Source organism: Amblyomma maculatum, chromosome 5 (genome assembly GCF_055883805.1).
Source record: "Amblyomma maculatum isolate TAMU_Amacu chromosome 5, ASM5588380v1, whole genome shotgun sequence".
In the NCBI taxonomy this organism is placed as follows: Eukaryota; Metazoa; Arthropoda; class Arachnida; order Ixodida; family Ixodidae; genus Amblyomma; species Amblyomma maculatum.
In genome coordinates this window covers 149,138,361-149,153,380 of record NC_139348.1, presented here as the reverse complement: position 1 = coordinate 149,153,380, position 15,020 = coordinate 149,138,361, and the positions used below count along the sequence as shown (strand labels likewise).

General features: G+C 46.8%; 1 protein-coding gene across 1 annotated transcript in view; it reads right to left on the bottom strand.

Moving 5' to 3' along the window:
• The window catches only part of LOC146189920 (uncharacterized), a 35,995-nt gene extending 21,678 nt beyond the window's left edge, over positions 1-14,317 (bottom strand). The window contains exon 1 of the mRNA XM_084605381.1: positions 14,031-14,317. Within this exon, the coding sequence (XP_084461507.1) occupies positions 14,031-14,317 (287 nt within the window). The remainder of the gene's footprint in view (positions 1-14,030) is intronic.
• Positions 14,318-15,020: the final 703 nt, after the last annotated feature.

Genomic DNA, 15,020 nt, shown 5'->3' with positions numbered 1-15,020 from the left:
ATTTAACAATGGAGATGACGCATGTGCTATATGTGGAAACTCCAGTGAAACAATTGACCATATTAAACTCGAATGTAATGGTATCCGTCCGGAAGTTGATGCAGGCGCAATCACTGTTCCTGAAGCTCTGCTGTTTAGAGATAACAGTGGCCGGGTGAATAAACCGGCGGTGGAAACTAGCAAAAAACGACTGGAAGATTGGTGGCTTAAAAGCAGAGAAGTGACATAATGTTAGTAATGTAGGAACAAAAATTTAATAAATAGAATGATGGTTTAGTTAACCATTCTAAATCAATAATTAAGATATATGGAGAAAAATGAGCATGATAGCTACTGCTACCACCCCGTTTCAAAGGGGACGCTCCTATATTCCATCCATCCATCCACCCTTAAAGGCGGAGATTAGGTGCCCCCGATAATTTTCTTGCATAGCGCTTGTGTTTCGGCTGGTTCATTGAAGCCCTCCTGGCACATCAGCGATTAGTCGAATTTCCTAGCACAAGTAATATACCTTTATGTCCCTATCCACAGGGAAAGTCTTCATGGCACTTTCCACAGTGGACCAGTGGTAAAGAGCACAACGCAAGTCGAGGGTACTATTGGCTGTCCTCTCTCGAACTAAATCAAAGAGAGAGCTGGATGCGCAAGATTTTGTAAAAAGCTACTTACCTATTGAACAACTGCTGACGACTATGGCGGTCAACGGAAGACTTTCCAGTCTTCTTTTTTTACCCGCGAGCGACCACCAATCTTTCTTTTTCCATTCTTGTCGGGGCACCTGCCGTAAAGCAGTCTAAGTAGAGTACCCGAGTGACTCCATAGATTGCTTTATTCCTTGATGAACTAATTATCTAGGCGATCGATTGTCGACATGAATAATTTTTATAGATATTGTATTCGCAGTATTCGCTGGCCGTGCTGACGAAAAAGAAGTGCGACAGACTCCCAGAAGAAGACGACGCATACGAGTGCTGTGCGAGTGCTGTACTGTGCTGTGATCATCCTCAGTGGTGTGGACAACTGCCGTACTGTGAATATTTCCCGTAACAATATTGTTCATTCTTTGGGACGTTATTTGCGAACAAATGAACGTTGTGCGCTATTAGGAACGCCGCAGTTGCCAGCAGTCGGTTAAGTGAATCGCGCGGGGTGAAACTGGCTATACATCGTCTGTATTTAAATCCTTGTAAAAATGGCATTACCCAGAAAAGAAACTCAAATAATATGGAAAACGAACTAAGTGCCAATGTATTAAAAAGCCCCCTGGGGAAACAAGCAAGCATAATTTCGCCAACAACAATCCCTGAGTAGTTTGTTGTTGTTGCTGTTGCTTGGTACATGGCATATACCCACGAAAGAGGTCTTGCCAAGGCTCGCTGAAGACAGCCAAAAATACTAAATAAAGTAAACGTAACCTAATGAGGGGGCGTTGTGTGATAAATCGATGACTAAGTAAAGAAAAGGTTTCAGTGAAATAGAGAAGAAGAAAGAGTACAGGAATGAAGACGACAAAAAAGAATTTAATAAGAACAAAATACTCAGTGAAGTTTTCTAAGTTTGAAAATTTTGAATGCAATTAGAAAGGCAGTCGACCGATAGCTTTTATGTAAGTTTGTACGTATTCCCAATTTGCAGCAATGCAAAACCTCTAGCACTCGCACCGAAGCAGCGATTTAGATTGGATTGGAAAACATTTATTATCAGCAATGAGCGATTTGTGGGCACTACACTTAGATGGCCTCAAGTCCGTTACTCTCGGCTACCTTTTGAGCCCACTCAGTAACCCGTACTTGCGTCAACGGGTCTGAGCTGACCAGTATGGCCTCCTACCGCTCTAGAGAAGGGACTGGTGGTAGGTCCGCCGGTGGCGGCGCTTTTTTGCAGCTCCATATTATATGATCGTACCCAGCTATTTCGCCGCAGTGTTTACAATTTGGATTGCATTGTGATGGGTACATGTGCGATAATTTAGATGGGCTGAAGAAGGCACGCGTCTGGAGCCGACGCCAGATTACTTCCTGCCTTTTGTAAAGTTGCTTGTCTGGTGGAGGATATATCCGCCTGTCTAGTTTAAAGTGATTAGTGTAGTCATGAAATTAGATAAGTGCATCTCTCGAGAAATTGGGGGAATCAACCTTACTCATTGCTCGGCTGACATAACCTCGAGCTAATCTGTGAACCAACTGTGAGCGAAGCTGACAAACCACAGCATGCACAAACCTTTTCTTTCTCGTTGGAAGAACCACTTTTCAACGCGCGTTTAACAAAGCACCACTGCTAGCTTGCGCTGTCATGTTCTTTAAGCTTTCTTGAAAGGCAGACTGAGGGCGCAGGCGACTAGATTTCTGGTCATTACAAATTACATGTTTATCACTTTCCGCCTGCTCGATGTTAGTTTCGTAGCGAAAGACACATTTCTTGCAGAGAAATTTCCAAATAAAGATCGAATATTTATCACCCTCCCCCCCCCCCCCCCCCCTAACTCTAACTGATGACGTCAAGCTGCAAGGCATTGTGTCACTGCTTGAAAGTGAGTAAAGGTGTAGCTTTCCCCGTGAGATCAGCGCGGAAAGACATGTTCTTACGTCACAGTACTTTGGTTCCACGAACAGACGGCGATGCCGATACCATGTTTTAAATTTCGACCTTTTCTTGCTTACGAACTCTCCTCAAATTTGCCTCTTTCAGAGACACCGGTCAGTATTAGTTGATCTTCCGTGTCCGTTTAAACGGCTTCTTTCGCAGCGCTGTATCGCACTTTCGCGGTGTACTGACTGGCTTCTCCTCTCCGGCTTAAGTAAGATGACCCTGACCCTGGGGAGAGGGGGGAGGGGAGGTATCACCAGGAAAGACGACTAACAATTTCACTCCTACCAGAGTTCTTTAACACCGTCTTATGGTCATGAAACAACTCCCTCACTCTATGGGAGAGCTTGGCACACTGCCCAGACCGGCTGCACAGCGCGCTGGGGCTAGTTGAAGGCCTAAATAGGGAACAAAGGAAAGTAATCTGGGATTTAATCTTTCGTACATATTACGCGGAAAGTTCGTAGAGTACCGCCTCTCCTGTTTGATGCATGAAGACGTTATTGTTCTGTCGCCAGGTATCTAGGAAGGCTTGAAAACTCTAGCTTCTTGTGGAGACGAAGGGGATATTCTAGGCTTGATTTTCAATAATTCAACAGTTCAACTCATCAGATGTTTTAAGGGAAGCTGATGTGCTTTTTTGACATTTAATGGGACGACGAACAGCGATTTGAATTTACAAAACTTGCAAGTGAAGCATGCGAAGTGATTTTCTGCTATCATTTAAAATGATGATTTTATCACCGATTAAAAGTTGTCTTCACCTCAATGCGCCGGTGCAGTGAGGAGAAATTAGCAATGACGTCATTGTTGCCGAACCTTTTATTTCTTCTCGCTCCGCCCACATGCTGCCGCTCGTTATCTAATGCTGCAAAACACCTCGATATAAGTTATACCGCAGCTGGCGTTGGTTTTCGCTCCTCAGATAACCCTTTCTTCACTTGAAACGGAGCGCCGTCTTACATGACGTCATTGTTGGGGCGCCAGCCCGGTCCGGTGCACTCCGAAGAAGTCTGAACGCCCACGTCACCTTATTCTGCGATTACATAGATAATTCCAATGCTAAGACAAAACAATTTCGCATTTTTACACACAGGTTTCTCACATTTGCCCATTTTAAGCTTGTCTAAACCTGAAACTTCTTCACCTGCCCTCTACATACAAGGTCATGAAATACCCAGAGTGACAGAATATAAATAGTTGGGCGTATGGTAAGAAAGACTGACATACATGGAAAAACACGAAGAGTTTGTTATCTCGAAAGGACGAGAAGATGCTGAGATAATGAAAAATGCAGCGTAGGAAACCCAATCTCAAGTTTGCCTGCGCGACTGCAGCGCGTACTCCTCCTTCAGCGGTAAAATTCATCAGCGTTCGTCAGTAGCGATGCCGCCGGGCCTCCTTGACTGACCGTGCTTCCTCTCTTCGCGTGCTGCTCGCGCCCGTTGCGCTTGTCTCCTCTCGACCACGGCGCGTACAGCAGACGCCCTGCGGCATAACTGCGCGCCGAACATGTTCTTCGGTGGGCAGTTTCGTGGTGCTTGAAACGGTGCCGCAGCTACCTAAAACGGGGATGCGCCTTGCTTGCTTCCCTTGCATCTTGCTTTCCTCGGATGACGCATTCGCCTACAGGCTTGTGTGTTATGCACTGAAACTCTAGGCAGATGACACGAATTGTATATGCAAGTAAAATATGAATGCAGTAGATCACGACTCTGTAGTTGTAACTGGGAAGTACATGGAATGATACACCTCCCCCGGCAACACGAAAGAGCACGCCGGCAGTCCTCCACTATGCAGTTTACACTTACTCGGCCTCTGTAAACCAGCAGCACGTGCAAGATCAAAGTCGAAAATGGCGGGCGCCATATATGCAAAATTCTGTCCAACACATGGGGTACCAAGAAGCGCAACTATCGAGTTTACAACCGCATTACCCGTATGAAAGCAATGTCATGGGAGTAGTTTTTAACATTAACGACCCAAAAACGACTGTAGTGGGCGGGCAAAGCCAATTTTGAGGGCTCCGTATCAGTAAACAAAAATGGGCGCACTGTTATACTGACGCTCATCGACACGCGGCATTATACCGCAGAGTCCTAGATGGTTCAGGGGGCGCGAACTCACAGGCAGTCGAATTTATCAGTCAATCTGGTCCAAGCCTTCCCCCGAGAACTACTGGGAAGTTTTCTGCTGACGCGATCGAATTGTGACGCCGCCTCCTGAGTTGTTCATACGGAGAAGGGTAGACAATTGGACGAGTTGGTATCGATTCATATTGGAAGGGCACAACGCGAAAAGACACGGGACGAAAGCGTTCGTGTGTACGTCTTCTTCCTTTCGTCCCGTGTCTTTTCGCGCTGTGCCCTTCCAATATGAATTGTTCATACGGCGCGAACTCAGGCGGTAACATACGTCAAATTTTCTCAGGCCAGTGCATTCTTATCTGGAGAAACGGTAAGAACGGTACTTCAAATATCAGCCACCTGTGTGCATTCACGTGCAACGACATGACAAAATGCGTTTTCGTGTGTCGTCCATATCAGAAAGCGCCCACAGCCAATCACGGACGTTCGGGTCAGCAACCTGGAGCCAACGCGAGTAAAGCACAGCGGAAAAAAAAAGCAGAAAGGGACAGACAAATGCAACGAGGACAACAACATGGCGGAAGCAAGCACAGCGAGCCTAGCAAGTACGAAAAAGCGAAACGCATTCGTGCAGCAGATTCGTTCAAGAGTCCTTTTAATTCTCACGTCGTATAGCACGCGATTATTCCCTCACAAAAACATTCGCTGACGAGATCGGGGCGCAAAACAACAGTTCTCTAAACCAAGAGAGCGCACACCAAGTAAATATTTCACAGCGGCCACACAAGCGAGTGAGCGCACGCGCGCGTGCGGAACGAGTTTACTTCATGTGCAGTCTAAGCAGACGCACACAAATCAGTACGAGAGCACGTCGGCCTGTCTGCGCTGTTTGTTTGCGCCCGCAGCGCCACACTGCGATGCTTGGGTCCCCTATTGTGAAGTTACAATGGGTATCAGGTACGTAGGGGTATTTTAAATGGAATTATCGTGCCAATTAAGCGAAAATGCCAGGGCTTAATTACTTCCGGGAATGTTGTTTCGAGCTTAAAGGCTGAGGCACAGTCGAGGTTAGAAACAAATTAAAAATCTGTTGGACGATTAGCACTAGGTGCCCACGGCAAAACGACAAACGAAGATACACAGGCAGATATGGGCTGGGAATATTTCGTAGCACGGGAAGCTCAGAGTAGAATATTATATGAGGAACGCCTGGAGGAAAATGGGTAGTAACAAGTTGGTTGTTAAGGTATTTAAATACCTATACCTTAATATTGTTGGCTCAAAATGACCGAAAAAAGTGTGAAATTGACCGATAAGCATGCAAGGCACAGGGATGGAGAAATAAAGAGCGTTAACAATAACAGGTAAAAGACACAGAAGGTAAAAATTGGATAAATTCTATGGAAAAACAGCAGAGTTTAGAAATATATTGAAACTATAAATGGCGGATCAAAACCAAATCTTTCTTTGATAACTCAAGAGGCAGTGCCCTACTTTTTGAAGATCGATCTGGGTGCCTTAGAACACGAAACTACAAAAATATATTTAATAAAGAGGATTACCCATGTGCAGTGAGTGGTAAATTCGCAGAAACAATTGAACATCTTATACTCGAATGTGATGGTATTCGTTCAGATGTCGATGCAGGAGCAGTCACTCTCTCTGAGGCCCTGGAGTTACACGAGTGGTCAGGTGAATGAATCTGCGGCCCAAATTAGCAAAAAGCGATTGGACGATTGGTGGCTGACAAGCACAAAGATGGCCTCAAGTTAGAAGGGTAGAAATCAAAATTTAGTGACTGAAATGACGAAATGGTCGACAGATTTATAACAAGATTCAATATATAAAGAAAAAAAATCTTGATGGAAACTGCCTCTACCCCGTTTCAAAAGGGGATGCTATTATATTAGAACCATTAATTAAACTGATTTACAGGAAAGGAAACGCACAGTCCATCACGCATGTTCCATGGACACCTGAACCGAGCCGTAAGGAAAAGGGAGGGAGGTTGGAGTGAAAGGCGAGAGAAAGAGGTGCCGTAGTGGAGGGCTACCAAGTAATTTCGACCACGAGGGGATTTACAACATGCGCTGACATCGCACAGCACACGGGCACCTCTCCATTTCTGATCAACAGTCTCCCAAAAGAGATATGGAATGAGAGAAGAAGACACTCTCAAGCTAGTTAACAGCCTAATTGTCAGCCGAGTCACGTACTCCCTGCCGTACCACGCGACGACCAAGGCGGAAAGAGAGCAAGCCGACATCATTCTCAGGAAGGCGTACAGGACTGCTCTGCACCTACCCAAGCACACGTCGAACGAAAAGTTGCTCCAGCTAGGCATCAGCAACACCTTCAGCGAGCTCGCCGAAGCTCTGCTGGGAACGCAAATCACGAGACTCAGAGGCACCCCCACGGGACGAGCGCTCCTAAGAAGGTTGGGTCGGGACACGAGCGGACTGGTAGACAGATACGCGGACGTACCGGACCACCTTAGGAAAACCATTAACGTGGGACCATTGCCGAAAAACATGGACCCCAATCTTCACGAAAACAGACGAAAAGCGAGGGCCGAGTGCGTTGAGAGAACGCTAGCCCAGTTAGACAACACCGTATACACGGACGCTGCCGTATATCCGCGCGAGAGAGAACGCGTAGCCGCGACGGTAGTGGTAAACAAGGAAGGAAACATGAAACGTGTGCCACGGCAAAGGTCGCCGGCACAGCGGAGGCCGAAGAAATTGCCGTCGCGCTGGCGGCAGCAGAAGGCTACAGAACGGGCCGATCTCTCAATATACTGACGGACTCGAAGGAGACGTGCAGGAACTACACGAGGGGCAGGATCAGCAGAACAGCCCTTAAAATACTCAGCGGGGCAACCTCCGCCGAGGAGAAACCCAGGCATAACCTAATCTGGATCCCGGGCCACACAGGCATAGGGGGGAACGAAAGAGCAGACAACCTAGCTCGAGGTTACGCATTCCGAGCAGGGCAGTCAAATGCTCCGGAGCTCCGCCTACAGGCTTGCGAGGGGGATACGCAGATATCTTGCACTTGCATAGGGGAGCTAGAATTAGATATCCACCACCACACAAAGCCCTAACAAAGGAGGAAGCGACCGGCTGGCGCAGATTACAGACCAACTCCTTTCCTAACCTACACATACTTAATAAAATGTTCCCGACACAATACAGAGCCACCTGCCCTTGGTGCGATGCCACACCTACACTTTATCATATCACGTGGGAATGCGAACGCAACAAAGCATTCCACCAACACGAAGACCCGAGTGCGGAGCAATGGGAGAGTCGGCTCACCAGCGGCGAGCTCGCGACCCAAAGGGCCTTAGTGCAGCACGCGACTGATGCAGCACGACTCAGTGGAGCCTTGGAATAGGGGCCCACCCTTGCTGACGAGAAGCCTCAAGTCGCCAGCGCCAGAGAAGACGACGGAGACTTCACAACCGCGAAACCCTTAAAATATTCAATAAAGTTTTCACTCACTCACTCCATCGAAACGTAGCCGCCGGTGGTTGGGTTCTAACCGGGGTACTGCTGTACAGTAGTCTGGTATATTAACCACTGTGCCACTATGGATAATAATTGGTTCACAGGAAGGTAAAGGCGCAGTATCTGTCACACTTGATTCTGTGGACACCTGAACAGCGCCGTAGGGGAAGGGAGGAAGGTGGGAGTGAAAGTGGAAAGAGAGAAAGAGGAGCCGTAGTGGAGGGCTACGGAGTAATTTCGACCACCTGGGGATCTTTAACGTGCGCTGACATCGCACAGCACACGGACGCCACTTCGTTTCTGAAATTACGAAATGGTCGACGGATTTATAACAAGATTCAATATATAAAGAAAAATTCATGATGGAAACTGCCGCTACCCCGTTTCAAAGGGGATGCTCTTATATTACAACCATTAATTAAACTGATTTACAGGAAAGGAAACGCACAGTCCATCACGCATGTTCCATGGACACCTGAACCGAGCCGTAAGGAAAAGGGAGGGAGGTTGGAGTGAAAGGCAAGAGAAAGAGGTGCCGTAGTGGAGGGCTACCAAGTAATTTCGACCACGAGGGGATTTACAACGTGCGCTGACATCGCACAGCACACGGGCACCTCTCCGTTTCTCCTCCATCGAAACGTAGCCGCCGGTGGTTGGGTTCTTCTAACCGGGGTACTCCTGTAAAGTAGTCTGGTATATTCTGGTATATTAGCCACTGCGCCACCGTGGATCCATCCACGTTTTTTTTTTGCGGCCGGCATAGTGTGCGGCCGTCCAACTTCGTGGAAATCAATGCATTGCGGGGTGCTGTTGTGGCGTTTTTCTTTCGTGCTGGTTTAATTGGCGGCACAGTGTCGAAGTATGCGAATGCGCTAGTTGTCGTAAAGCATGTGGACGACGCCGTCAGCTGGTTGTGTGATGGTCTGCCGCTGCTGCTCTGGGAGCAACGAAGAAAAGGTGTTGATTTCTTGTTTCACGTTCAATGCCGAACTACGACCGAAATGAATACACGCCATTCGCCGAAAAGAACATGACCTCTTGTTTGTCTCCCCAAACGTGCGCGTTTGTGAGAAATCTTTTGGCATGATAATCATAGTCCGGTACGATAAGTTGATAGCGAATGAGCAAGTTGTGCTTGAAAAGCTGCACGAAAACGCTTTTGCGAAAATATTCGAAGGCCTCCCGCGATAATTATTGCTGACAGAACTACGTCCTCGGCCATCGCCAAGGTGTTTCCACACTTTGTCCCTCCTTAAATGTCGCCTACATTTCTTTCATCCCGGGTAAAATTCAAGGCAATAACAGAGACTGCACAAGTAACGCCTACCCAGCTGAGGCAAAACATCGACAGTTTTATTTTTGTTTTATTAAATACGCTCAGGACCCGAAGGCATTGCAAAGGGAGTGAGGTGAAGTACGTTGCATCACATAGCACAGCAAGAAAAGAATTTAACTCTAAGGAGGCACAAAAACATTTATTGTGAGAAACAGGAACACTGAAAGCAGATGCAAATACAAATGACAAATATTTAGAAAGATAAAAAACATGCGGTAGCCCTTAAAATATTAAAGTTGGTAATGCCGTCTACTTGCCTGGGAAGATGGTTTCAAGTATCACAGGTGTTGTGGACAAAATACTAAAAACAGTATTTAGTGTGACATGATGGAAAGCCTACTTTGTCAGTATGGTCAGTGCGGCCTGAAATATATGTAGGAGCAGATAGTAGTCTGCTCTTAAGAAGCGAATTGTTATAGCAAACCTTATGAAACAGGCGTAGGTGAAGAATGTGTCTGCGGATGGATATTTTAGAGTTTCTCTTTGTGCCTTTTATATTATACTGCCGCGGAGCGTTGTGCAGTTCTTTCACGCTCAAAACATGCCAGTACGCAGCTTCGTCACATTGTGACGGAAGGTGCTACCAGACTCCAGAATTATCGTGAGTGATCAAGGCCACACCCCACTGCTGCATATTTTTCCAGATAGTTGTAGTTGCTTTTGGCATTCTGTCTGGATGATGTTTTGGTGAGTTTACAAAAGAGCACAGCCGAAAGTGGCCGGCACACACTTCCTCGACGGCCGCAAGCCCTTGGATGCCATTGGCGTCTCAGTGTGTGTCTCTTTCCGGGCTCTAGACAGCTAAGGAAGTGACTCTTTAGAAATCATTCGCCGTTTCCCCACTCCTGAGCTGCCGTCAAAGCTATGTGAGAGTATGTGAACACATTGTTCATTCTGCATGAGGCTCTTGCTTGCTTTATTTTGTGCATGTACACCGAGCGACGGATAAGTTGGAGAAAATAACTTAACTGATATGTAATAAACACCATGGTTATACAGTGCTCCGATGCCTACCTAAGCACGTCAAAAATCAGAAAGATGTTATTAGATTGGTGTAGGGAAAAGGAACCTTGATTTCAGACTCGACAAAGGACAGTAAGTGAACAGGACGAGCGGTAAACTAGAAACTGAGGTGCATTGGGAAAAAAAACGCTGAGAAGCAAAAGTGTCATCTGCGCATTACAAAGAAAATATCAAGCCAAAACGCTATCACTCCTCAAGGGTAGGTCAGACAATCATGAAAGACTACAGAAAAGCCCGAAAACATGTGCGTCACTAATTGATAAAACAGGCTCTCTTTATCGAAAAGAGCCACCGATGGCTCACTTACACACGCGTCGGATCCAAGCTTGCTTATATATGCCGCTTCAAAAATTTCTCTTTCGAGCCCAGGTTTTCCCCTTTCGATATGGTGCCCTTGTTCAGCAAAGCGTAGCAGCCTGCGCATTCTCTGCGGTGATTAGGAAGTTTGGCGCCTTTATCTGGCTTCGGAGACCGGAAATGCTAATGCTGGTCGCAGCCTGGATGATGGCTGCTTTTCCCCACAACAATGTCGTACCAACTGGCCCAAAACTTCCCCTTATTGAACTTTATTAAATTGGGGTCGGATAATTTAGCTGCACCAATTTGTAGCATTTCGCTTTTTATTTATTTATTTATTTATTTATTTATTTATTTATTTATTTATTTATTTATTTATTTATTTATTTATTTATTTATTTATTTATTTATTTATTTATTTATTTATTTATTCAGGTTACCCCTAAAGGCCCTCCAAAGGTGGGTATTACATGGGGGAGGGGGGGGGGGATACAATTGTAAAAAAACACGATGCAATCAGCAACAATTACAATAACAACCATTAAATACAACATCAAAAGAGGAAAGAAAAACAACACCAAATATTCTACACATTTCCGTCACAGCAAAGTAGCTCTTCGAATTTTTTTACGTTAGTTTCTGTAGCGATGTGCGATGGCAAGTTATTCCATTCAATGATAGTGCGAGGTATGAACGAATTGGCATAAGATGATAAATGACACTTTGCGCGTTTAACTTTGAAGGCATGATCAAGTCGTGGAAAAATGACATCAGGTGACTGAAACAAATCAATGCGCAGTAGTGGATGGTGATAAAGCTTATGGAAAAGTGTTAACCGAGCGTGTTTACGACGACATGATAAGTCTTCCAGTTCAGCACGTTGTTTTAATGATGTGACGCTAGTGAAAGGTGAGTAGTCTGAAAAAATAAAACGCACAGCATGGTTCTGCAAGGATTCGATGTTGGTGATAAAATAGGCTTGATCAGGGTCCCAAATAGCCGCAGCATATTCAATTTTAGGGCGTATTAGAAGTGATATAAGCAAGTTTTTTAACATGGATAGGAGCGTGTTTGAGAGTACGTTTAAGAAGACCAAGTGAACGGTTAGCAGCAGCTAGGGTGAGGTCGATATGGTGATGCCATGTTAGATCAAACTGAAGGTGCACGCCAAGGTATTTGCAAGTGTTTGTTAGTTCAACAGCATTGTCATTGAGCATGTAAGTGGTTGAAATGCGAGCGGTACGACGGGTGAAAGATATAAGTTTAGTTTTAGAAACGTTTAAAGTCATTAACCAGGATGAGCACCATGAGCTTACTGCGTTCAGGTCAGATTGTAGGAATTGGCGGTCACTGTCATTAATAATGTTACGGTAAATTACGCAGTCATCTTCGTAATCAGATACTAGCGGAATCCTGTCGTCAAAATGGTAAAACTATAGCCACCAAAACTCACAATACCGAACACATTAAATGAATAAGTAAAAACAGTTTCTTCTGTACAAGTATCGCAAGTTCGTTCGAATGTACGGTACTTCGTAAAGGCCAGCGCTTGAATGCCGCGCTGAGCAACTACCCGTGCGACACTAGCGCGTTCGTGTACTACAGTGATAGATGGTTAGTTTTAACCATATAGTAGAATTCCACGCTGGCTAATGGTCAGCGTGCTTGACGATGAAACGGTGTACTGTTAAACCTGTATACAGGTCGGGAGACAACATGCGCAAGCCGGGCGAGCAGCCCAAGCGCAGTACGAACCCAGTGAGCGTTTTCAGCTAACACACAGCTTTTGCCTTACCGTGCACTGCTCTGCGGTCACTAGTATGTTGTTGTTATCACCACATCACTCCCTTCGACGATGTTTTAATGCCCTTGTATAAACATAACAAATCACCACGCAGCAGAAAAACGATCGGGGGTAAGGAGGCAGTTGTGGCTCTCCCGGTAGCACCTTTTTCGTAGAAGCGTTATGTTGACTACGGTTACGGATGTAAAGCGAATACAGGACCTCGAATTCGATTTCGCACAAAACAAAACAAGTAATCAATAACAGCAGATGTGTGAAAGGAAGACCTTAGGATAAAGCTTCACCGCACGCCACCAGGGCGGCAAACTGCTCACGGCCGCTTTTTTCCACGAACAAAACTTCGGTGGGAGTTTCATGACCATCATGAGCATTGAAGGACACTGTTCCTACTATGATGGCCACATGCCGAGCCATATCCCCTTATACTTTGAAAGTGCAAAGGAGGCTACTGTCAAACACGCAAACGCGGCAGCGAAGATCCCTCCTTCATATGTCGCTGAGATGACATCTGAGGCATATAAACATGCCGACCTGGAGGATCCAAAGATAGCTACTAATTTATGACAAAAGCCTCTGGTGCTGGTTGCTGCAACGTCTGTCCCCTCCATTTCACACTCTGCTGTTCGGCGCATAAGACGTGCAGAACCTCTGGGCGCGCACTCCTTTAACGGGACTGAACTTCAAACGTAGGTGAGCTGCTTTAAATATATTTTCAACTGAAAAAACTTACACCATCAATGGTTCAAAAAGAATGTACAAACACGCTTCAAGTCATTCAGGACAGAAGCTGTCGTCTAACTTGATATTCCCCATGTTCGTACATGGCGCCACATCCATTCTAAGTATCCAAAGGGCGAGGATGTCGCCTGCGTTCACTTGACAGCCGTAGGATGGCGCCGCTCGTCGTCAAATTCACCTTGCAGGTCAGCTATGGCGACCACCGGCGCTGGCCGTGCACAGCGAACCACGATGTCTGGCGGAGGGTAAGAAAAGCGGGAAGGCAAGCGGGAAAACGGGAGCAGCGCAAACGGAATAAGAGAAGGAGGAGGGTTTTCCTGAGACATCCCCTTTCCACGGCTGCTTCCCCTTTCTCCTGTCGGAGACGCGATCGATATCGGCGCCATGTTGGCGAGGGAAGGGGGCTGCGCGCGGCGTCAATCGATGTTGGCGCAGCAGGGTTACCGCCACCAACGACGTCGAGGCTGCAGCACATCCGCTCAACCCCGCCACGGTGAGTGAATAAGTTGCCCCCACACGACACTCACAGATAGACCGGGTCGAGCTTCCTCCTTTCGTCGCGCGAAAAAGGGGACAGGGTGTCGCGTGAGGACCAGACCGAATCATCTTTCGTTCTGAGGCTCGTCGCCGCTTCAGAGGCGGCAAGTTACCCGGTGGCGAGCGGCGAGAGGGGGAACGTTCTTGGCGGCGGAGGTTGACTTCTTCTTCTTTGCCTCTTCACTGCGTGACCACCGCGACGCCGACTCTCGCCAGATGTCCACGCTTCGGTGACGACTGTTGAGGACGGGCTTGTCTCGCCAGAGTAGAAGGTTGTTGCTTCGATGCGCTTGGCGATGATATCCCGCTCGGCGGTGTTGGAAGTGTGTCGCGCCTGCGCCTCGTCGGTGTTGGACGACGGGGCAGCGACCCGCGACACACGGGAGCGCAAGCTGAGCATCCGGTGGTTTGCGAAGCCTTGCTTTACAAGTGTTAGCAAACCTCAGTGCCTCAGTGGACCAGTATGCGTCCCCGAAGGCGACGTCTGTTTCAGAAAACACTCGTTATCGGGCCGTACACGATTTATTAAACACCGCAGGCAGCATGACAATATCGGTTAGGGAGACCGTCGGGTCACAGAAGGCGAGGAGACCGCGCAGGTACCCCTTTGGAGACTCATGTCGCCTTGCGCTTGAGGTAATGACCGAGCAATGCGACACTGCCTCTTTTTCCATCAATTAGGGCACACTACGTTGTATACACCTCTATACGAGCTTAATTCAACACGGTATGAACTAGTAAACCAGTTCCCCTTCACAACCCTGTTGCCTATCAAGCCAGTATGAGCTGCCGGCTAGTGTTAGCTGCAGAGACGGGCAGATTGGCGATGCTATCAGTAGTACATCTTTGTCAAATTGTAGCGAAATTATTGGGGCGATTTGGTTTAAGAGCATTGTAAGCTACACAGCGTCTTATAACCCAGGGTTTCATATTATCGCATTGCTAACAAAACAAAACTGTTGAATAGTGCAACAAGCCGATGCGGACCGTGAAGCCTTTGCTCAACGTCTGTAAAAGGGCGGCACATATTAATGGGTCAGGATGATGTATGTGGCAGATAACTTGATCTTTGGTTTGGTCGAAAGATTTGAAAGCATTTCTCA